This window comes from Nuphar pumila, chromosome 6, assembly GCF_984573655.1.
Source record: "Nuphar pumila chromosome 6, dmNupPumi1.hap1.1, whole genome shotgun sequence".
Lineage (NCBI taxonomy): Eukaryota > Viridiplantae > Streptophyta > Magnoliopsida > Nymphaeales > Nymphaeaceae > Nuphar > Nuphar pumila.
The window spans coordinates 72721748-72747283 of record NC_143254.1 but is presented as its reverse complement, the minus strand read 5'-3'; the positions used below and the strand labels follow the sequence as shown (position 1 = coordinate 72747283).

Sequence of the window (25536 nt, the reverse complement as noted above, 5' to 3'; positions counted from 1 at the left end):
TTGTTCAAATATTCCATGATGGTCATGGAATCCTTTCTTAACATTTGAAATTTTCTTTTAAGAAACATAATCCTGGCCTGAGAAACCTGTGACTATGTCTGAACAAGTCTGTTCCAAAGTTGCATGGCAGTGCAGTCATCTAGAATGGCTACTAAAACCTCTTGTGACAGTGTTGATGTAATATAAGCAACAAGCGCTTGGTCTCTTTTTATCCAAGCCACAAATTCAGGATTTCTAACATATACGGTAGTAGATTCCCCTTTGTTGTCCCTTTCTTCTTGTGATATGAACTTAGGAGGAACTGGAATAGATCCATCCAGATGTCTAGAAAGATCCTGACTCCTAATGAAAGGTAGGATTTGTCTCTTCCAAGTCAAGAAGTTACCATTATTTAATTTTTCAGACACGAGTTGGCTGAGGAAACTTGAAGAAAGAACTGACTGGCTAGGAAGTGAATTCATGTTTCACAGAATTAAGAATGTATTCAGCACAATCTGCTTACACCTGCAGTTTTTTTTTTTGCAGGAACTAATTCAGATCGATGGCTATCAGACTGCAGAAACTAATTCAGATTGCTGATATGAAACAGAAATTGAATGTCAATCAGATTTCTGATTTGTATATGAAATGGAATATCGGGTATGAAAATCCAAAAAAAACAAAAATCAATGTGAATATGAATTCCTACTATGTATTAACACAATGAGAATGTATCGGCTTGATCAAGGATGCAGCTGAATCAAAATAGGGCCCTGCGTGATTAGATCACGCTGCTATCAAGAGCGATAAACTGGGTATGTGAGTGATAGAATGAGGAAACCGAAAGAAAACTGTGGGGAAACCGAGGTTCGGCCACCACCGAAGTAAAAGAAAAATAAAAAGAGATGAAAAGAAAACTGTGGGAAGAAGAGATCAGATCTGAATCAGATCTGATTATCTTCAGATCTGATTGATATCAGATCTGATTGAGAAGAAAAGAATGTAGGGAGACCAAAGATGGGTCAGACGTGAACCAAAAAAAATGAAATAAGGGGACTGAAAAATATTTTCTTGACTTAGAAGAGAAAATTGAGAAGTGATAGATCTATCGGACGTACCTTTGAGATCAATTCCAGTTTCAACTGAAGCGTGGCTCTGATACCATGTTAGATTTTGAATCTCCAGGTCCTTCCACGCGTGAGAGCTGAAAAACAGAGAGAGAGATAGAGAAAGGGAGAGAGAAGTTGGGAGAAACCGATGCCCATCAGTCTTAGGGTCGGCTGTTGTGTATTCCTTTATATTAACATGTGATTACAAAATTAATTAGGGTACTAAAATACCCTCATTACAATAATCAGTATTACATAATGCCATTAATGAAGAAGTGGATGTCACGGGTCTGGATCTTCAGATCCATGACCCGTAACCAGAGAAAACACTTCTTTTCAGTATTTATTGCCAGAAAGAGAAGTGGGGCAGGACCCAGACATCTGAACAAATGACCTCAAATGGCCTTGAAGCTCTTTTATTAATGGAAGTAAATAGTAAAACATGACTCTTACATAAATGACAACTAGAACACTTTGTATCAACGACTTCTGAACTCAGACGGGACTTAGGGATGAGATTATTCGAGATAAGTTTTTCAATAAAATGGCGACCACAATGGCCAAGACGACTATGTCAAAGTCTTGGCTTATTACATTCAGAAATAGTAAATATAAAATCAGGATCAAAAAATTGACGTTGGTGAGGCTTCAAGGATGAATAGTCGGAATGAATGAATGAAGGATCTTCTTGAAAGATGTACATATTGCCCATCGTTTTCCTTCAGTCAATGTCTTCCTCGTGCGAAGATCCTTGACATAAACAGAAGAGGGAGTAAATTCAACTGAAGCATTAGCATCATTAACAAGTTTTGAGACAAACAATGTTCTTTTGAATATTAGGTGCATGGATGAGACTTGGAAGTTTAAAAGAGGACTTTGACATGTGTATAATGGCATTTCCAGTATGTGAGATTGCGTGATGAGATCCATCTCCTGTGACTATGCTATTCTTACCAACATAAAGAGTAAGAGTCAAGAGTTTACCTACATCACCCGTGACATGAGTAGCTGCTCCGGAGTCAACATACCAAATTCCTTTGTCATTTTGCTTCATATTCAATCCTGCCAAGGCTGCCAACAACAACTCTTTTACTTCTCCATCTTTCCTAGCCTCTGCTTGTGGAGCTTTCCCTTTGTTTTGAGGGTTAAACCAACAATTTGCTTTAATGTGCCCTTTCTTGTTGCATAGGAAACATGTGGGAATGGGTCTTTGTCCTTGTATATTGGGTGTTAGAAGTATGCCATGACCTCCATAGGTATTTCTCCCTTGGCCTCCTTTTCCTCGAAAAGAACTTTCTCGTCCTCGACCATAACTCATTCCCATAGCCAGCACATCTTGTGTTCCTGAATGCCCATGAGAATCTTCAGAAGATCCTTTCAGAGTCATCTCATATTTTAATAATTTCGCACGAAGATCTTCAAACTTTGGAAGTTCTGGTAAACATAGTAAGGTTGTTGTGATAACATGATAGTCTGGCCCCAATCCACTCAAGGTTTGTTGTACTTTATCTTTTTCACTGACAAGACACCCAACAACAGCCAGTTGGTTTGTGATGCTTTTCATTTTATTCAGGTATTCCATAATGGACATGGAATCTTTCTTCAGCATTTGAAACTCTCACTTAAGAAACATAATTTTTGCCTCAGAAATTTGAGAATATGTTTGAACTAGCGTATCCCACAGTTCCTTGGCCGAACAATCATCAGGAAGAGCAATAAGGACCTCTTGTGAGAGAGTTGAAGTGATGTATGCCACTAGCGATTGATCCCTTTTCATCCAAGCAACATATTCTGGATTCTTGTGAAGAACAACAGATTGTTCTCCTTTATCGTTTGCTTTTTCCTGCGAAAAGAATTCTGGAGGAGGTGGAACCGATCCATCCAGATGACCAGAGAGGTCCTGACTCTTTATAAATGGGATGATCTGTCTTTTCCAGGTTAAGAAATTGAAGTTATTCAGTTTTTCAGAAACTAGTTGACCGAGAAAACTTGATGACAGACATGATTGTGCATGAGTAAAATCCATTTGAGGGAAAATCTGAACTAACACTTAGGTATATAAAAAAAACAAAACAGAGGGTTCGGCTAACAGGACACTCGGCTGACAGGTGACAGAGAGAAGACAAGTTCACGTGATTTCTAGGTGCTGCAGAGAGCTCGGCTAACAAGCTGATGTACCAGGTGATACTCGGCAGTCAGAAAAACAAAAAATAATTTCAAAACCAACGAAAACAGCAGAGATTAACAGAGGAATCACAGATTAACAGAAATTTCAGAAGTGCATATTGTAGAAAATCAAAGGGAATCACAGTGATCTGAAATAAAAACAGATTTACGTCACCACAGAGGTCGAGTTTTCTCACAGCAAGAAAGAGGAGGACTCAGAAAACTGCACTTTACGTTTCCAGATGTACTCGACTGAAGGATGATGGAGGAGGACTCAACGACTGACGAGAGATCAACCTGCTTAGGGGAGAACTCAACTGAAAAGAAAAAAGATCGAAAACAGATGTGACAGGCTTGGCTTGTCTGATTGGAAAGGAACAGGCGTGATTCTGGGTGACTGAAGGCAAAGCAGGTGCGATAGGTCGTGGAATAGTTCCTTTCACGTTCCCTGATGAAGAAATAGGCTCGGTTCTAGGTGGAGAAAACTCGATCAGACTTGGCAGATCGTGGCTGAAGAAACAGGCTATCGATAGGTCGTGGAATAGTCCCTTTCACGTTCCCAGATGAAGAAGCAGGCTCCGTTCTGGGTGGAGAAAACTCGATCAGACTCGACAGATCGTGACTGAAGAAACAGGCTCGGTTCTGGGTGGAGAAGACTCGGCAGATCGTGGCCTTCTAAAACAGGCTCTAATACCATGTTAAAAAGGAGCCCTTGTTCTCCTGTGCAGACCTGTCATCGAACGAGAGAGAGAGAGAGGGGAGAGAGAGAGAGATTTCAGAGAAAGGGCGTCAGTCCATCGTGGCTGCACCTTTCATTCTATTAAATGTTAAGTGTATAAAACTAGGGTACAGAAATACCCCTTAACAACATGCTAATTTACATTATACACTAATTGGATCTGGACCCGATCCATTATATAAGTGGATCGGGTCAGACATATACATAATGACGACTTCTTTTCACCAACGACATCCTATAGTTTTCTTGCCTGGAGAAAGATCTTGAATATTCCATGTAGAAGCCTTTTCGAGTGCATCTAATTCAGCTTTCATGGCTTCTATCCATTTGACATTATTTTTTGCTTGAAGAGATGTGGATGGTTCTTCATATGAGTGAATTAATGCAATGACTGCCCTATACGTAGGTGAGAAGGACTCGTATGACACAAACTTTCCTGGAGGCCTCGAGACTCGGGATAACCGTCTAGTTGGAATGTCAGAATATATTTCAAGTGCACATAGAAGATTAGGCTCTCATCGCCTGGAATATTGTATACTAGTGTCTCTATGAACTTCATTGTCAACATTATGATCAAGATCAATAATTCCTTGATCATTATCAAAGTTATAGTCAAGATCATATTCATCAGATTTTGATGCCAGATCTAACAAAAAAGAGTACTCAGTGACTTCCTTTGGTTTTTCATAATCAAAGAAGCTCTCCTTTTCGAGAAAGGAAACATTTCTAGACACATAATCTATTATTTTTTAGGTCAAAACACCTATAACCTTTTTTATTTTCAGCATAACCTAAAAAGGCACAAAGAACCACACGAAGAGAAAGTTTATCATTTTTGTCGATAAATATAAAGCACTTGCATCCAAATATTCTCAGTCTAGAGTAATCTAGAGAAACGTTCATAAGTTTTTCAATGGGAGTTATATTTTGCAAAGAAGAGAATGGCATCCTATTAATCAGATAGGTGGCAGTTAAGGCAGCTTCTGCCCAAAAATCTTTCGGGACTTGATTTACTATTAATAAAGTCCTAGTAGTTTCCATCATATGGCGATGTTTACGTTCTGCCAGCCCATTTTGTTGAGTTGTGTATGGACATGACCTTTGATGTGTGATGCCATGTAAATTAAGATAATTTTTAAAATCTGTGGATAAAAATTCTCCCCCTGAATCTGTGAGAAAAATAGTAATATCATTTTGAAACTTGTTTTTAACCATATTATGAAATGTTTGAAAGTATGAAAATACTTCAGACTTATGTTTAAGAAAGTAAATCCACGTATGTAGGAAAAAATCATCGACAAAAATAACGTAATAAGCAAGTCCTCCTTTAGAAATTACTGGTGCAGGACCCCAAACATCCGAGTGTACTAATTCAAGTGGTCTTAAAGAGATAAAAGTTCTGTTCTGAAATGGTAATCTTTTCATTTTGCCAAGAATACAATCTTTACAATCAAATGATTCAGAGTTACGAAATTTTCCTAGATTTGAAAAATGTTGGATTTTGGCTATATGTGGATGACCAAGTCTTTTATGCCACAGTTCCAACTCAATTTTCTGAATGTTATAGCAAAAGGCATTCTTCGGCATTTCCAAAAAATCCATTTAATAGAGTTCTCCTTCTCTATGGCCTTCCCCAATCAGCTTTCCTGACAGACGATCATAAACCCAACAACCATGAGAAGAAAAGGAAATATTACATCCATAATCAGATATTTGAGATACAGATAAAAGATTTACATTTAATTTGGGAATATATCTAACTTCTAGGATAGAAAATTTCTTAGTTTTATGAATTTTTTCAAAATTTCTTATTCCTTCTATTTCAAGAGAAGTTCCATCAACTATAAAAACTTTTGACACACTTGTTTTATTTTTAACACATTTGGATAGACTTTGATTATTTGGGGTCATATGGAAAGAAGCACCAGAGTCAAGGAGCTAAGGAAAGATACCTGGATCGGAAAAAAATGAGGCAATTGTGCCAGTTGAAGCTTCAGATGAAGAGGAGGCTCTTTTGATGAGAGGTTGGAGAATTTCCATTAGTTGAGCCGTGGAAACCGATGCATCCTGATCTTTAGGCTCTGATCCAGCAATCGCAACTCTTTTATCTATCAGCTCTTTAAGCTTGGGACATTGTGGCTTGTAGTGTCCAGGTTCATGACAATGATGGCAAATAACCTTTTTCTTGTCATAGTCACCACTTTGTCGGTTAAAATGAGGAGGTCTATAAGATCGTACATGATTCCCCGGTCTAGATACAGCTAGCACAGAATCATCTTCAGTCTTTGGAGTATTCTTCTTGATTCTGTTTTCCTCTATAGTATCGACAATAGAGGGAACTTTTCCCCAATGAAGAAGGGTCGACTTAATCGACTCGAATTCTGGTCTTAGACCATTTACAAATTGATAAAAGTGCTCTGTGTCAAGTTGCTTTTGCCGAAGCTCAATGTCCTCGGGACAATGCCATTTTGGCTCTAAAATAGCCAATTCACCCCAAAGTTCCGATAGTTCATTATAGTATTCACGTATAGTTTTAATACCTTGGGTCAGTGATCTCACTCTTTCTTGAAGATTGCACACATGTGCAATATCTTTTAGGGAATACATATTCTTGAGATATTCCCATGCCTTATCGGCATGCTCAAACTTGGCGAGACTAGAGCATTTCTTTATGTCAACACTACTAATTAGCCATGACATAATTTTAGCATGCGCTATTCGCCATTCCTTCCAACTTTTTTCAAAGTTGGCTAAGGCTTTGTTTTTCTCCTCTTCTGTTAAGAGAATTTTTTTATCACCTTTCATTTTGGTGAGGACAAGTTTAGGTTCCGAATCGGAACCATCTACTATGCCCCATAATCATTTTCCCCATATGTGGTGCTTCATTATTGAAGCTCATATTACAAAATTTGTGTCGTTTAGCTTCATGGGTATGATGGTAATTTTATCTTGATCATCCATCTTTTACAAAGATGATAAAAGGAGAAAGAAAAAGAAATAAAGAGGAAGAGAGGGTAAAAGAGAACAAACACAAGATTTTAATGCAATGAGCCTTCCTCTTTTCTCCTTCCTTCAAAGGGAGCTTCAAGGAACCCAACCAAGGTGATAAAACACCTTTGTAAGCTTGGCACGGAAAACGAGGCAAGAAATTCTCACAACGTAGGATGAACCTTGCTCTGATACCATGAAATGAAATGAGGATCTTCCAAACACGAACTAAGATCCATAAGAAAGAGTGTCTTAAAAGGACACTTAAGCATAACCCTTAAAAGGGTATAAAAGGAAACAAAAAAAAGGAATAAAATATATTCTTTATTGAAGCTGGAGAACCTAATGCTTAAGAAGCATTGGAATTATTTTACAAGAGGGGCTGCACCCCTATATATACAAGTTTGAAAAAGGGAAGAAGAGGAGAGCTCTTAAGGAGCTCTCCTTGTAGCCGTTGGAATGGTCCAACGGTTAGAAATGTAACCGTTGGACCATTCCAACAGTTACCTTTCTAGTTAAGTTCCAAGTGGAACTTAACTAGATAAGGTTAGTCTAGTTCTATTAGAACTAGACACTAAAAAATATAAAAATAAATACAGAAAATATAGATATAATAATAATATTTATATTATTATTATATCTATATGTTTTACATTTTAACAGATTTTCTGTTAGAACTTGTGAAACTGTTCTCCAAAGTGCTAAGGAAATTATTTATGTAATTTTGTTGTTCTGCATCTCGTTTGTGGTTGTTGCATGTTTGGTTTGATTGCATCTCGTTTCTGCAAAAAAAACTTGTTTCTCAACTCGGGTTTGTTCGACACAGTCCGAGTGTTTGGGGAGATACGAGTCCAAATCGTATGATCTTTGGCTTGTTGAAAAGCTAAGATCCTACCCGTCAACTTTGTTGTTTACTGTTTCTCTTGAATTGTCGTTGTTTGGCAGTGAAAATTCCTGAAAAGTTTTTAACGTCTAGACAAGACCTGAGTTTTGTCCTGTGCAAAACAACTCTACTATTGTTTCGTATTTTCAACATATATTTTTTATTAGTGCATAAAAAATTGCAAATCATATCTTGTTGAAAAGATAACATCATACGTTGCATCGTTCATGTTTATGATTTTTCATGAATCGAATTTGTTGATAGCCTAAAATAGCCGACAATCTCTGCTTGCCGATAGCTGTTTTTTTTTTAACTGGCCTGTCTGTTATTTGCTTGAAAGCCTGTCGTATTTGTTATGTATCTTCATCATCCATGCTTAGTTTTTTCGAATTGAAACCTGATCTGAAAAGATAGTTGTTTGCTTGAGAATATTCATATTCTAAGTTTTTGTTGATTCGATCGTCTGATATATCGAAAAGTTGTTTGTTTTGCTGCATGCTAGAAAATCTGCTTTGCATTTCGGATAGTCTAAAACAGAAAATACAGCAACTTGATTTAAGCCTAAGTCGCAAAATATTATTCCAAAATTTACAAACTTTGGTTTATTGGAAAGTTAGGAAAATTTCGTAGAACTTTTTAGTTCTGAGTTTTCCCAAATCCGATCGTCAGAGAGATCATAAATCCCCTCGAAACAATCAAACTGGTCACCTGTCAGTGCAGGGTGATTTGTTCATCCACCTCGTTGAATCTGTCGTAACTTTGTCTACGCAGATCCAAATCCAATGTTTTCAGATCCGTTGGAAAACTGTGTCGCGCAACTTTTCCATGTTGGCCACCTCTGTCGAAACAGATTGCCCAGACCTCGAATAGCCGATTGTTTGAGTCTTGGTCGGACTCACCTACGTATTTAGCTTCCGCGTATAAAGATTCATTTTGGATCTCGAATAGTGAATCGACTCATACGTCGATTTTACACCATTTTGGTATCAAAGCTTCTGCTGCCGCTACACCATTTTTGGTATCAGAGCGAGGGTTGCCAGATTTCTTAATTCGAGACACGATTCCGTCGTTGTTAGTGGTCATTCCAATTTTTTTTAGGAACTATTCATCATGGCTGGACGAATGGGTGGTTGAGGTCGGAATGATTATAATTTTGAAAATGAAAGTCGAGGTCAGAGGTATGAAAATCGTGATTTAAGAGAACTTGAAGAATCTAATAGACGAGTCGAGGAATTGAGTCAAAGGATAGGAACTTACAAGGGAAAGACCGAGCGAGCGTAGGATGCACGGGTCCTGAGGAACGCGTGATACAAGTTCCTATGATTCTGATGATGAATTTGAGTCAAATCATAAAGGTCAGGATAATAGAGATTTTCACCAGCCTAGAAGATCTCATTGAGATTCCGGGTTGTGATTTGAAATCCCCAAATTCAAGGGAACAGGAACTCCCAAGGAATTCCTGGACTAGATTAGCGAAGTTCGCGAAATCCTTGAGTTTAAGAAGTCCCTGAAGATCGTCGTGTGGGATTAATTTTCCTAAAGCTTAAGGGTCGAGCTGCAGCCTGGTGGCACTAGCTTAAACAAATGCGCAGGCATCAGGGACGTGCTCTGATTGAGCGTTGGGAGCACATGGAGCAGAAGTTGCGTGCTCAGTTCCTTTCTCTTAACTACCATAGAGAGTTATATCAAAAATATCAAATCCTGAAGCAAGGAACCCAATCGGTGGATCAATACATTGAATAATTTCATGACTTAGTTGCACGAAACGATATTAGGAAAAGCGAAGAGCAACTAGTGTCAAAATATATTGGAGGTTTGAACTTCCAATCGCAGGATATGTTGAATTTTGTTGAGTATTAGACTGTGTCCGAAGTTCATCAAAAAGCATGCCAATAGAAAAGGTCTACTCAGCGAAAGACCTTGATTAAATCTAGTCAGACTACTAAACCCCCAATGCGAGCCCCTGTAGTTCAAAGTGCTAAGGTTGACCCACCCTACCGACACCCCAATACGACTAACCCCTCTAGGGTTGCGAACCAGAATGCCTCGGTAGGAACCCAAGCGAGACCCACTAATTCTAATGGCCCTATCAAGTGTTATACGTATGGGAAATCCGATCATAAGTCCACTGAGTGTCGTGGCAAGGCCTTATTCATTGAGGGATTTCATGAAGAGGAAGATTCCAAATTGGATCTAGAATCCAATCCTGTTTATGACCAAGATAATGAAGATTTTGAAGAAAGAAGTGAAGAGAAGGAAACTGTGGATGTGTTGTTGCCCGATAGAGAAAATGCGCTTATCTCGAGAAGAGTGTGTTTAGCCTCGCTACAAGAGGCAAGTGACAACTGGCTTAGAACCCATATCTTTGAGTCAGCTTGTACTATTGGCGGAAAGGTGTGTAGGTTTATCATTGATTCTGGTTGTTGTGAAAATGTTATATTCGTCAAAGCCATGACCAAACTGAACCTGAGTTGTAGGACACACCCCCGTCCTTACTAGATGTCATGGCTCCAAAAGAGCATTGACGTCTGCGTTTACCAGTAGTGCTTGGTCAAATTTTCCATTAGAAACATATATTTTGACCAAGTATGGTACAATGTGCTCCCTATGGATGCGAGCCATATCATCTTAGGAAGGCCCTGGCAATATGATCGTTTTGTTATTCATAATGGTTGAACCAACTCTTATTCATTCACCTTCGAGGGACGGAAGATTCAATTGAAGTCGTCTAAGGAGTTACCACCGTTATCTCCAGCCTCATCTTTCGTAGTACCATCCACTGTTACACCTCCATGTCCGTCTGTTATCCCCATTTCTCCTCATGCTTCCCTTAAGATAGCAGCATCTCAGATAAAAGGGTCTAGTGCATTCATCACCAGACATGAACTTCAGGATCAACCAAAATCTAATATCATCACCGTCATGAAGGCTCTAGCAGACCCTTCTCCTGCAGTCTGTGGAGATACAATATTCTTCGAGACCAATAATGAAAATGAAGAGGAACCCATCCTCGATAGAGAGTCTGATGAGTTGTCCGACATTTCTTCCCTTTCTGACATAGAAAATCGTAAAGAACTGTCTCATATCATTTTTGACAACCCCTTATTCGTTGAGAATCTTGAAGGTTGTCTATTCTTGTGTGAAGATAAATTCATCTTTGATAATCCACTTTATGAAGAGAATGATTGAAACATCCAAAATGAAGAAGCATTTGTATGTGAGGATGTCGACAATGACCTCACACTAGTCATTAATAATCCCATCTTCAAGGAAAATGTCCAGATTGAAATGTCCTATCAAAGTTTTAATGAGCCTGTTGGAATGTGTGTCAATAAGTACCTAGACATTGAAAATTCTCTTAGTAAGCTGTTAGAAAATTTGGAGCCTCATGTGAGCCTTGAATGTGAATCGGGTAGAGATGAAATGACGATCGTAAAATCCCCAAATTTCTTTTGAGACCATTAGGGTTTAGTAGATAATGTTGATTCAGAATCTTTGATAAATTTTGATAGTAAGTTTGCTCTATTATTATATTGTGTTGTTTGGGAATTGTCTTGTGATTGCCAAAAATTTTGTGAAAAATTTAATAAATTGAATAGCATGATACGTAGACAATTTTTATCTGTTACTGATCTGAATTTTGTTGCAATTGTTAGAGCCCTGATGCATGGTCAAATTATTATATCAAGTTCTGAAAAATTTTGTGCTTCAATCTAATTTGTCTGAATTATATTGTGCAAGGAATGTTAATTTGCATGTTTTTGCTCAAACCATAAATATTTGTGAGAATCCATGTAAATCTTTGAGTGAAGACCCAAGTATGTTTGCCTTGCGTGATAAAATTGTTAATGTGTTAATATCTGACAGCAAATTAAAATATTTGCAGAGCATGCATAATTGTTCAATTATATATCTGATCTTGTTTGCATTGCATGGTACATTTATTTTTTCGGTGGACATACTCTGCGTTGATTTTATTTTGAATCTTTGCAAGGATTATGGAGCTTTGCATGTAAAGGACCAGGCTCCAAGGACGAAGCCTTTTGATCCAGGAGGGAATGATGCAGAGCATCCTGATCTTCAATTCAAAGAAGATGAGTTGGATCCAAACCCAACTCATCATCCCCGATCCGAGATGCAATACCCTCGAGGATCCCATGTCATGCAGGACTATCCGAGTCCAATTAGATCTTCGAGCAAAATCCATTTTGATTATTGTATTTCAATTGCTGAGATTTTGCTTTTACCTTCTCAGAAATTGCATTTTGGTAGTGTCGATTCCATTTTGTCAAAGTAAGGAATCATATTAAATATTTTAATTTTATTTTTATTTTTTTTAGGTACCAAAATCTACGGACCCGAATAATTCTAGTTCCCTGTAGGATCTTTTTGTGGTACTAGAGGGTGTATGGGGCTTAAGGGTAGTTTTTATTTTTATTTGCATTTTTATTTTAATGCATTGTGGTGTGAGGGTCCAGTTCACAGCAAGTTTGGATCTTGCCCAAGATCCAAACACATATTTGACCCTAGTTGGTGCCACCCATGGGTGTACGAGTACAGCCTTCATTTGAAAATTCTAATTTGACTTTGAAAGTCAAATTAGCTCTTGGAGCTAAGGTAAATTCTTTCTCAAACTCAGCAATGGAGAGACTAAGTTTGGGTGGCTGCATTGGTAAGGCTCTTCCCTTCATAATGACACTCCAATTTTGGAGTTTAAGAACCCAAGGGTGTGTGTGGGGGGGGGGGGGGGGGTCCAACAAGAAGCTTTTGTTTTCATTTGAAAAAAAAATCTGAGAAGAAAGTTTGAGATTTGTGGAAGAGAGATTTTCGTCTTGTGAAGGCAGCAAGCTTGGATGATAGCTGTTGTGCATAGACGTTGGCTGAACTCGTGGAAGTGTTCATCGATCTTGTTGCTGCAAACAAGATAACAATTTCCAAACTTGTTATCTCTTGTTTTGTGTCTTGCATAGTTGTTATTTGTATGCTAGATTTTCTGTTAGAACTTGTAAAACTGTTCTCCAAAGTGCTAAGGAAATTATTTATGTAATTTTGTTGTTTTGCATCTTGTTTGTGGTTGTTGTATGTTTGGTTTGATTGCATCTCGTTTTTGCAAAAAAAACTCGTTTCTCAACTCGGGTCTGTTCGACACAGTCCCAGTGTTTGGGTCGTATCTCCCTAGATACGAGTCCAAATTGTATGATCTTTGGCTTGTTGAAAAGCTAAGATCCTACCCATCAACTTTGTTGTTTACTGTTTCTCTTGAATTGTCGTTGTTTGGCAGTGAAAATTCCTGAAAAGTTTTTGACGTCTAGACAAGACCTGAGTTTTGTCCTGTGCAAAACAACTCTACTATTGTTTCGTATTTTCAACATATCTTTTTTATTAGTGCATGAAAAATTGCAAATCATATCTTGTTGAAAAGATAACATCATACGTTGCATCGTTCATGTTTATGATTTTTCATGAATCGAATTCGTTGATAGCCTAAAATAGCCGACAATCTCTGCTTGCCGATAGCTATTTTTTTTTAACTGGCCTGTCTGTTATTTGCTTGAAAGCCTGTCGTATTTGTTATGTATCTTCATCATCCATGCTTAATTTTTTCGAATTGAAACCTGATCTGAAAAGATAGTTATCTGCTTGAGAATATTCATATTCTGAGTTTTTGTTGATTCGATCGTCTGATATGTCGAAAAGTTGCTTGTTTTGCTGCATGCTAGAAAATCTGCTTTGCATTTCGGATAGTCTAAAAAAGAAAATACAGCAACTTGATTTAAGCCTAAGTCACAAAATATTATTCCGAAATATACAAACTTTGGTTCGTTGGAAAGTTTGGAAAATTTCGCAGAACTTTTTAGTTCTGAGTTTTCCCAAATCCGGTTGTCAGAGGGATCATAAATCCCCTCGAAACAATCAGACTGGTCACCTGTCAGTGCAGGGTGATCTGTCTATCCACCTCGTTGAATCTGTCGTAACTTTGTCTACGCAGATCTGAATTCAGTGTTTTCAGATCCGTTGGAAAGTTGTGCGTGTCGCACAACTTTTCCGTGTTGGCCACCTTTGTCGAAACAGAGTGCCCAGACCTCGAATAGTCGATTGTTTGAGTCCTAGTCGGACTCACATGCGTATTTAGCTTCCGCACGTGGAGATTCATTTTGGATCTCGGATCGTGAATCGACTCATACATCAATTTTACACCATTTTGGTATCAAAGCTTCCGCTGCCGCTACACCATCAGCTCGGGTTCAACTCGTCTAAACCCGTCTCGGACTCGTCCGAGTAAATAAACAAACCGAGCTTGATCAGGCGTTCGAGCTTGATTAAGCTCGATTAATAGTGTCATATGGGGACTACTTTTAGGATGTGTATCATTTTTGTTAGATAATAAGCACATAACTTTCCCTTAGTCGAGTGGTTAACATCTTTGCAAGCATGTGTGAGGTCCTACGTTCAAATCCCACCTCTGACAACTGATTTTTTTTTATGTAATTTAATGCGGCTTAACCCAAGCCAGGCTTGAGCCAAGCCGAGCCAGGCTCGAGCTTGAACTCGGACTGAGTTCGTACACAAATTTTCAAGCTCGGCTTGTGTGCACCCCTATCAACACATTTAACAAGAGATTCAGTTCCTGTCAAAACAAACCTGTCAATGTAGAAATTTAGGCTTGTCACATGCTAATCATAGCTTATGCCATTCTGAGGCTTGTGGACTTTCAGGGGATTATGCATCAAATGAATCAGTGGTAAAGACAGGTTTTTCTCCAGGGGGTATCAAAGATTGAAATTTGAAAATGACCAACAGAAACCAGGTGTGGGGGTGTGTGTGTATGAGAGACAGAGACAGAGACATAATGCAAATAAAGAAGTGCTTGAGCAACTTGTTCCTAAGTTGATTATTGCATAAGGAGAAGTTTTAAAAGAACAAATCTACCATGCAAAGCAAATAGGGAAAGCCATAAAAAATCATATTAATAATCGTGACCAAACCAATGATTTAGGAAGATTGGGTGTCGCAAGTTCATGTATGTGTGCTGAAAGAATAATACCAAAAAGTAAAAACTAATACAAAATAATATTAGATGATGCCCTGAAGCACATTATATGGGCTGACATGGTCAACATAAATACAGGGGTCATACTGGTCAACAGATCAAAAAATCTGGATACATGTTTGGTACTGGGGAAGCGTGCATGTGTATGTAGAGGTTATTTAAAAATTATATTAGTTTAAATCTGTCTAATAACAAGAGTACTGGATGTTGGAACAAGAATTGGAGAAACAAGACATTAACTATGAGTTTTCGAATAATGATTTGAAATGGAAAGGAACCTCTGGCTGATCTATCAACATTCTTGAGGACCAGTAAGCACGACCTTAACCAGAAGACCAGGAGAGGTGGTAAGCAGAGGCAACGCTCTGCAGTCACAATTTAGGAGAGGTGGTAAGCAGATCCATTGAGATTAAGATATCTACTTTTCTGCTATTAGTGTGCAAGTAAACTGGTGAGGGTCAGGCGTGCATAGACAAGATAGACTTTTGATGGTGAGAGCTGGGGTTCAGAGATAGATTTTTCATGATTTCTTTTTATATCAATTCAGAGAGCCTAAATGCAATTCAGTTTTGGATCACTAGTATCTGGTAATTTGGACATAATATTAGAGCAAGGACCAAAGTCCCTTGTCTAATTGGAAACAAACCACAGCTGATCACCAGGAATGATGTAAAAGAGAGGATATGCCCATCTTAGATCACAGGCCAGGAGATGCATTACCAAGTTACACAATTCAAAAGACCATGATGGATCACAGTTAACGGATCACTCTTACAAATTTCCCTGATCTCAACTCTTAGGGTGATTATTTTATCATGGTGTGTTGGGTCACAATTAATAGATCTTTTTTTTGGCATTACTAGAAGAGTTTGTGGAAACATCTCATAGGACATTGACAAGTGAGTCATTTTCAGCTGAAATGAGTCAATGACCGACTGGATGGTACAGAGGACTTTTCAGTTAGCATTGAACATCTTGTCAATTGAGTTCTTTGATAAATGAATATAAAGATATTCATCAGCGACTTCAAAAAATCAAGAACAGCAACAACAACAATGATGATGATGTGGAACATTTAAGATAAGTCAAGCAAAGTATCACCTAGGCCCTTAAGCGATGCAAGTTTCATAAGTCTCAGAAATATATTGGCCTATATTTTTGAGATCTGTACATAAATAAGCTTATAAGAAAATGTGAAGTTCTCTAAAATAGAAACCAAGCATTATGAAATTTGGCCAACCACTTACTGAACTATAAACCAACTATAACTACAAAAAAGATAAGATAACATTACATATAAGAGGGGTTAATCAATGACTTTCTATTGCAAATGCAATTTTTTCTCCAACTTTAATTTTATGTCAGCTTTACAACCCCATTCGTTTCACTGGAAAAGATAGGAGAAATTACAATCTCGAAATACAGTTCATGGACAACCAAGCTGAGGACTCATATTTGAAAGCACTAAAACCTTAGAGATTTCAAATATGAAATATCTATCTGGTAGAAATATTGAGGTCCATGAACTTGCAATGCTTCAAGTGATAGGTAAAACATGCTATATACTTCTGACGTTGTTTCTAAAATCTAAAAATTGGCACCATAACAAAGTCCAGGAATCCATGTGTGCCTTCTTGGAAAAAAAAGGAATCAATCACTTTAAGCAAATATACCAGAACATTCCTGGGAAAATATTGGAAAATTCTGAAGGGAATAAAGAATTAGGAATTGCTCGACAAGAAAATCATAAATATTCACATTTCCAGCCTGCAAAGAAGCATAATGAAGAGATATACCCAGTCCTTGTCAGTGCCACCCTCAGGGACTAGCACATTGATTTCACTTGATTTGGCTGTTGTTATGGACGTCCCTAAAGAGTCTTTGCTTAGATACAATTGGCAGCCTGCTGTATTGTCCACCGCAAATGTTGGGGCCATACCCTGCAAGGTAACCAAGAATACACAGATATTAAGTTATTAACCTCAGACGAGCTTATATGTGTGATGTGAATGCTACCCATACTAACCAGTCTATCAAAGAAAATTAAGCATTTTGCAATTTCTGATGCTATATTAAGCAAAACATACGTACCTGACATTGTACCTCAACAGAATTGCAGTTCACAATCTCACAAGCAGCCACAACATCCTGCATGAAGTGCAAAGACCATTAAAAATGCATGAAATTGTATATCCAAATTTATGTCAAGCAGTGTTGTGAAAGGCGTTGAGGCGTAGCGAGGCGCTCCACCAAAAACCAAAGGCGTAAGCCTCGAGGCGTAAAGCATAAGCCTCAATTTTTTTTTGAAAGCTTAAAAAAAATTATAAAAAAATATCTAAAAATAAAAAAAAATAAAGAAATGCTTTATTGATTAAATAACAATCAATAAGAAATAGAAAATCTCAAATAAGCGCTAAAAAATATGAGATTAACATATAAAAGTAACTAAAAACTGATTACATAACTGGAAAATATATGCGATTAACCAAAAAAAGTTAAAATATACTAATAAACTGATTACATAACTGAAATAACTGGAAAATATATGAGATTAACCTACACAAGTTAAAATATATGAGATTATTCTAAAAAATATGAGATTAACATATAAAAGTGACTAAAAAAATGATTACATAACTGGAAAACACATGAGATTAACCAACAAAAGATAAAATATATTAAGAAACCGACTACATAACTGAAATAACTGGAAAATATATGAGATTAACCAACAAAAGTTAAAATATATGAGATTATTCTAAAAAATATGACATTAACATATAAAAGTAACTAAAAAACTGATTACATAACTGGAAAATATATGAGATTGACCAAAAAAAAGTTAAAATATACTAAAGAACAGATTACATAATTGAAATAACTGGAAAATATATGAGATCAACCTACAAAAGTTAAAATATATGAGAAACTGATTACATAACTGAAATACTGGAAAATATATGAGATTAACCTACAAAACTCTTATTGATTATGTCTCATAAGTCTTGTTGTAAAAAAAAAAAAAATTGTGCCTTGAGGCACAGAGGGCCGCGCCTCAAGGCGAGGCGCGCCTTTTGCGCCTCAAGGCGCGTTTTTTATAACACTGATGTCAAGATTTTGTGAGTCTCCATCCACATGAATTGGATTTTGCACGGCATACCGTGAACACTACTCCCATCTTGGTACACTTGTCAATTGTAATGTTGTTCACCTTCCCTGCAAATTTATATAGTAATGAGTCCATACCTTAAGGGAAGGTTGATTCGAAAAGCAGAAAATAATAAAAAAGATGCAGGTGATAGTTGAGAGAAAATTCACTGAACCACATAGGCGAATGCAATTAGAAAACAACAAATGCATTATCAACAAAGTATGAAACAATATGGAGGTGGCAGGTGTTCCACCTTTTACTTGCAGAACAGAATCTTTGCATCCAAAAACATACACCGACTGTTTTGCATCACAGTCATCAATAAGCAAGTTCTTTCTGCCAATTTGATTCTCAACCACCCATCTGAGAAACAAAAGGATAATGTTTCAATTTCAGTGACTTGTAGTCCCACCATTTTTATAATCTACTGATATAAAAAGCTCTTATGCTAAATAATGCATGTATAATGCACAATAGGATATTGATATGGCTGGTATGACATGGGCGTTTCTCAAAGAATGGATATGCCAGAACAAGTGTGCAATGTGTGTGTGAAGAACTTTAATTAAAATCAAGTAAAGAATGTAGAAACTAAAAAAAACATATAAGAAAATACAAGATCTATATAAAATATGTGGTATATGTGCATGAGGTATACGATAATATTTGGCAGCATCAAGAGCACCATGTACCAGCATCAAGACAGTTATGCTGGGCATGATGAAGCACCTTTGTTACACAGCAGCCTATGAAAACATGTTACATCATTGTTTATGAGCAATTATAATGGCACAATTACACACTAAACATTCTATCTGGGCAAAATGATAACACAAAATAATTCATAAATGTTCCAACAGGACTGTAGCAAAAGGGTTGCTCACTTGCGTCCCACTTGAAGCTCCAATTTGGGCGGCCCTGTTTTAGAAAATGCAGGTGAACTTGGGTGACTGGATTCCTTTCCAACTCCACTGACAATTCCAGTTCTATCAGCACGATTCTTTGTTTTCATGTCAGCAGTTACTTTTCTCAATCCTGTAAAAATGCAAGATACAAATTTCACCATCCCAATTCTCAAAACTCCAAAACCCACCATCTAATTGTTCAACTAAAAATGTACAAAGTCTCACCTGCAGTAATAGGCCCACCAGAGCTGATCTCTTGAAACACAGCAGTCATTCCTTGCTTTGGGAGTGAAGTTGATGTATCAGAGCTGAAGAGGGATGAAGGAGGAGGAGGGGGCGGAGCAGGTGCTTTTGATTGGGATTTTGGAGGAGTAGAGGTTGATGCAGAAACAACCACATTTCCGGTAACACTCCACACAGGACCCAGAGGATAGAAACTCTTTACATAGTTCCTCAAGCCAGGCAAATAGAGTTCCTTTAAAGCTTTGGCCCATTCAACATGATCTGCATCATTGTTTCTATACTCCACAAGTACCTGTATATAAACATGAGAAAGGAACTGCAGGGTCTACACAAACAAGACAAAGTACCTACAAGTATTTCAAACGATCCAAATCAATCTCATGAATCATAGATGCAAATAAATTAAATGGATGTACCTACCTGCAAATTTCAAATGTTTGTTTAAAGAAAATTATGTTGTATGGAGGTTCTAACAGAAAAAAAAAAACTACACAATATGAAACTTATGCACTTGATAACACAATAAATTTGAGAAAAGAAAAAGTGAGAAACGTGAAATTTTGAAGACAAGGCATCAAAAGATGAAAAAAGAATGAGTTAAAAATAAGGTTTCTTTCAAATTGATAAACACTTTGACTTACTACTATAACATGGTGCATCCAATTTGTGGGTCATCGTCATCATCCAGCCTTATCACCTGGCTGAACCCAGATCTTTCCTGGATTTTAGTCCCTCTTGGCTACAAATAGATTAAAACTTTTTTCATTTGTTAGTGACTGTTCATCACCAGAGTCCTATTTTGTTACTGCACCTTACTGACTTTCCTCGCACTCAACTTTCAAAAGAAAAAAAACAAAAATAAGAATGTCTCCAGTAAATCTGGTATACCATGATATTAAGGTAAAAGCTGCAAAACATGATATTACTGATGGTATCATTGTAATCGGTCAATTTAGCAAGATGGAGATTTGGTTATTGCCATAATAATTATTTTCTTAGCATTTGTCTTTCAATGTTGATCTAGCTATTGTCATAATATTTCTTTTTCTTTTTCTTTTTTTACATTTTTCTTTCCAATAGTAGGTGGCTTGATGAACCTGTTAATCAACAAGAGGCAAAAAGGCTTGAATGCTGTATTTTCCCTCTAATGAAACTTCAAAACTTATCCCAATTTTCTGGACAAGTGAGTAAATCCAACCACCCCCTACAAAAATGTTGATTTTTATGGAGACTATTCTCTTTTACAATTTATATGAATGAATGATTCTAAATAAAATTCGGAACCCTGTCCAAACTTGATTATCTAAAACCACCAAACATAGAAATTGAAAAATTAAAAAGAAAAAAAGGAAAAAAGAAAAAGACCCCCCACCACCACACACACACAAGCATCAAAATAATAGGAAGAGGGAGGAAAAAGATAATGTTTTGGCCTTTTCGTTTTGGTTTAGTTAATATATAGTCACTTGATAGCCTGATAGGCATAAGTTTTTGACTAATATTTCACATGGATAGCCAACAGTTGACGAATGATGGCAAGCTGGTAATAGTTAATTTAATAATCAATATGGCAACACACAGAGAAAATAAATTACATAATCATGACTTTTTTTTCTTTTTTTAATGCATATTTTGTCTTTTCCCTTTTATCATTCTTCTTTTTACCATTAGACATATTTTCCTGTCTTTCATACAATATATTCCCCATTTTCTTGACAAAAGCTGAGACAGATTGAATTTTTCCAACATCTAAAATGAAGATGAGTTCAAAGCCAAAAAATGACATTTTACGAAAATAGAAAAGCATAGAAAAGTATACCTCTATTCAAAAAGACAAAAAATAACTAAGAAATGGCCTGAACGGAAAAGCATACAAAATATGCCAAAAAATTGGATATATGGCTTGCTATCGAAATGGCCTGAACGGAAGTATATAAAGCATACCTTGTTGTTGTAGAACTCTGCCATTTGCCAACTTTCTTCTACGTGGGCTGTAGGAAGGCTCAGACCTTTGGTGAAAAAAAAAATGAAATGCTTAGCGTACTCAACTTTATATACAAAAAAGGAGATATCGCAATCGTGTAGAACGAAATCTTTTTCCACACAGCCAAACCCTTAGTGATCTGTGCTCACCACAATCCTTCCCAGAGTAAGCAATCCAAGCCAAAGCCGTCAGGCTGTCTGCTGCCGCCTTCAAATGGTTGAAAAAATCGGATCGCCTTCCTTCTATCAAGGCATTTGCTTTCAGAATCGCTTCATTCAGAGGCTTCAGGAATTCTGACAACCCAGCATTATCAGGTTTCTGGAACATCAATCACAGCAAAGGGTCAAATTCCCCTTAACTTGAGTTCAGATTGAACAACCAGTCATCCAAAATTCTAAAGACAACAAACTGTCATCGATTACCCAGTCAATCAATCGCAACAAAGAAATTACAGCAACAAGAAACTAATAATCCAGTAAGAAATATTCTTCAGACATTGACAATGCAAGCTAAAGTCAAATCCGTACAGAATTATTCCCGGATTTCGATTCATTTGATCTTGCTTCTGAGATCGACTTTGAGCTCACGTAGATCAAGGTTTTTTCAAGTTAAACCAACGTCGAGAAGAGTTAAAAGAGTAATTAAGAACAGATAAAATTTCACTGGGGCTTGCAATAGATCTGATCCAAATCACATCAACACGCCAACACAGTGCGTAACGTCGTCGACATAGGTAAGAAAAAAAAATACGGATGATCAACCGCTAGCCTCGATCAAGCCGCTGGTATACAGAAGTTAAGTGCTAGTGGCAATTTTGTTTTTTTTTTTTAAAGGAGAGGAAAAAACAAAGGCAGAACGGCAGGTTAGACAGGATGCTGAGGAGAGAGTCAACCTGGCTTTGCTTGGCCTTGATCAGGAGATCCTTCTGAAGCAGAAACGCCTCTTCCAGGATCTTGGTCGCGTCGAGGACTTGGCCGCCGATCTTCTGAGCTGTTGATAAAAGCCTTCCGACGGATTTCTCGATCTGCTCGTCGTAAGCGACGATGGCCGGATCAACTGATCCCGGAGACTCATCTACCAGCGATGCTGATGTAGCGGGAGGAGGGAGTTTTGCATTGAAGGCCTCCAGGCGGGACACCGCTGCCTCCAATCGCCCAACCAGTTTCTCCATTCCTTGGAGGGGAAGGGACCTAGTTTGATCTCTTGCGAGGGAATAATGCGATCAACCACTTCTTCTAACCTTCTCCTCGCAATTGGAATCGAAAGCGTGCTTCTCTCTCAATGGATTGGGAGATGAGGATCGCTGCTTGTGTGCTTCTGAGGGTGAAACCGTTAAAGAGAAAGAGGGAGGTTTTCAAGAGGACGAAAAGCGCAGGAGAATCATACACTACTTCCACATTTCGCGGTTCCCTCGCATCCTCTCCCACTCTCACCTTTGCTTTTTTTTTGGTATTTTGCACGTAGGGATGGCAGTGGACTTGGGAAAAACGGGGCCCCACCCTGCCTCGCCCCGTTTGGACCGGAGATGAAAGGCAGGAAACGGGGATGAAGGCTAAAATCCATCCCGGTGCGGGGATGGAGGTGGGGATGGACTTACACTTTCTCCCACCTTGCCTTCCCCAGCCCATCCCCATCCTTTTAAAAGATGACATAGATTGAGGGGAAACGGGCCCCACCCCCGTTTGGACAGGGGATGGAGGTTCGAATTTTGAGATGATGCGGGGGGTGAAGACCTTGTCCCCCGCCCCCACCCCAGTCCACCGCCATCCTTATTTGCACATCTTAGGATTGCAAACAGATCGGATATTTGATCCAAATTTGACACATCATTTTAAAATTCGGATCCTTACATTAAGTTCTGCAGGTAGAATCGAAATGGATTTACTAAATCGGACTTTTATGGATTGAGATCGGGTACTCAAATCAGCATTTCAAGTCACTTATTTCAATATAATTTCATTTTGTACAAGTAAATAGCTCGTTTTTTATTGTTTTACTGGATCACTTATTGTTCCTTATGTTTTGGATTGAGATTCAACCTTACTATATTGGATCTGGTTCAGATCTAGATTCAAATTTTGAATCTATATGGTACATTGCCAATTCAAATTCCGATGTGACAAGATCCAGCCCGTAGACAATCCGTTTGCTGCCCTACAAAACATGCCGTCGTCTGTTGTGTGTAAAGAGCACGCACCTCCCTCCATCAGTGCTGCTGGGGTGTCCCTTGTCGCAAGGTGTGCTTCGTACTAATGGGTAAAGGGAAATTTAAGGAGCTTTTTACACCAATAAATTGACGAGAAAGTGATGTGTTTTTACATAAAGACAAAAAATAAAAAGTGCACCAAGCGGCCCTACCACCGGGGCTCGAGAAAATTGGTTGACAGAGAGGGTAAGGTCAGGGGTATCACTTGGATCCTCAACCCAGAGTTTTACCTCCCAGGGAGGCAGGCCCAATAAGTGACCTGGTTTTCCTTTGTCATCGAATCACTTGGTCGAACATCACAAGAATGCAAATAAATATTTGGTTTGTGTCTCTATTGGACTCTCAGTAAACCCAACACGATGCATGATAAGGCCATGATGCAGTTGCCTTAGTTTCTTTCAAGTCATGACTCACCATATGGCTCAAACTACCTCAAATTAATTACAAGTTTGTAAAGTATGACACCACTTTTGAGAGTATTTTCGTAATTTGGAGGCAAAGGAATTTTTTTAATGATAAAACAAAACAAAATAAATAACATACACACACTCACAAGATATAAATTACTACATGCTAACCAAATTATCATCCAAACCATCCTAACTACTTCAAAAGATCATAGTTATAATAAGAAACATGCTTTATATGGAAATCATTTAATGAAAATGTTGTTTGTTATCATGTAGTTTTAGACTTGTAGTGCATTATGAGATGTTGATTTTTGAACTATCTGATAATCTAATCTATGTTTTTCTATGCTAGCTATAAATAATGCGTTTGCAGATTCAACTCATAGTAAAAGTCTCGTATTCGGGATATTCTCACAAGGGAACACACATGCACACATATGTTTGTGTTGTAGAACATCTCATAAAAATATCATTATACGAAAAATGCTAAAATACTAAAAAGTTAATTATGCTGGCTTTATTATATCTTAATTATGTCCTAGCTTTTGTAGATTCAACCAAACCAATTATAGCATTATTTTTTTCGACAGAGAAAGCTGGGGTTAGGCAGACCCCTATGAGTTATACAACCATGTATCATTGGGATTCGAACTTGCAAAGTCCCAACACAAGGTGACGTGCACTAACTGCTCCTACCAGACAAAGTGACGTGCCCTAACTGCTCCTACCAGACAAACGGAGACCCATTGGTGTAATTATAGCATTCTTGTTGCATTGTGTGGTGCCTATGTGTTATGTGTTGGGACTAGCCCTTCTATGTGCCAGAAATAAATTCATACTGAAGAATTCAATGAGGGGAGGCCCTCCCTCAGTTTATAAAAAAGGCCCTTCCTTTCTTTGTAATACATAGAAAATAGTACAGGTACGTGAAGACTTAATTGAAAGGTTGTGAGGAAATTTGTATTTGAAACGGATATTGACAGGATTAGGGGGGTGATAAAAGGGTCGAAGTGTAGGAAGATGACGACAACTTTATTGAAATTCAGTTTTTCTCATTATGCATCATACAGGTTACAAGATACAACTTATATATATAGGCCATCAGCCAGATTGACTCTTAACGTTATCTATTGGCAGGTAACAAGATTTGATAACTCGGACAAAAATTGATAACTCGTTATCCGAGTTACATAAAAATAGGAAATATTGTTATCAAAAGATAACGGATAACACAAAGGCGTAACCATTACCACGTATGTAGGTAAATGGTTATCAAATGTAACGATTTGCCGATAAACCATTACCACGTATGTAGGTAAATGGTTATCAAATGTAATGACTTGCTGATAAAACTTAATGCATAGGTGATAACTCATTATCGAGTTATCTAGAACAACTAATACACCCCCTCAAGTTGGAGCATGTGGATCGAGCATGCCCAACTTGGTCTTCAGAAGTGATAGTTGTGCACTGCCCAAGGCTTTTGTGAAAATATCGGCGCACTGTGAATGGGTAGGAACAAATTGAGTTAAGATTAGCTCATTTTGAATTTTCTCCCAAATAAGGTGACAATCAACTTCGATGTGTTTGGTGCATTCATAGTAGACAGGGTTAACAACAATATGTAGGGTGGCTTGATTGTCACAAAATAGAGTCATGGGCTGAGGATGAGAGATCACAAAGTTAGTCAATAAAGATTTGACCCAAATAAGCTTACAAGTT

General features: G+C 37.8%; 1 protein-coding gene across 1 annotated transcript in view; it reads right to left on the bottom strand.

The window, feature by feature from the left end:
* The window catches only part of LOC149834923 (cyclase-associated protein 1-like), a 35261-nt gene extending 12308 nt beyond the window's left edge, over positions 1-22953 (bottom strand). The window contains exons 1-9 of the mRNA XM_090010336.1: positions 22091-22953; positions 21348-21516; positions 21159-21223; positions 19197-19506; positions 18951-19101; positions 18320-18429; positions 18076-18131; positions 17007-17063; positions 16712-16855 (exon numbers count right to left, since the gene is read on the bottom strand). Of these exons, the coding sequence (XP_089866462.1) occupies positions 16712-16855; positions 17007-17063; positions 18076-18131; positions 18320-18429; positions 18951-19101; positions 19197-19506; positions 21159-21223; positions 21348-21516; positions 22091-22369 (1341 nt within the window). The 5' untranslated portion in view covers positions 22370-22953. The remainder of the gene's footprint in view (positions 1-16711; positions 16856-17006; positions 17064-18075; positions 18132-18319; positions 18430-18950; positions 19102-19196; positions 19507-21158; positions 21224-21347; positions 21517-22090) is intronic.
* Positions 22954-25536: the final 2583 nt, after the last annotated feature.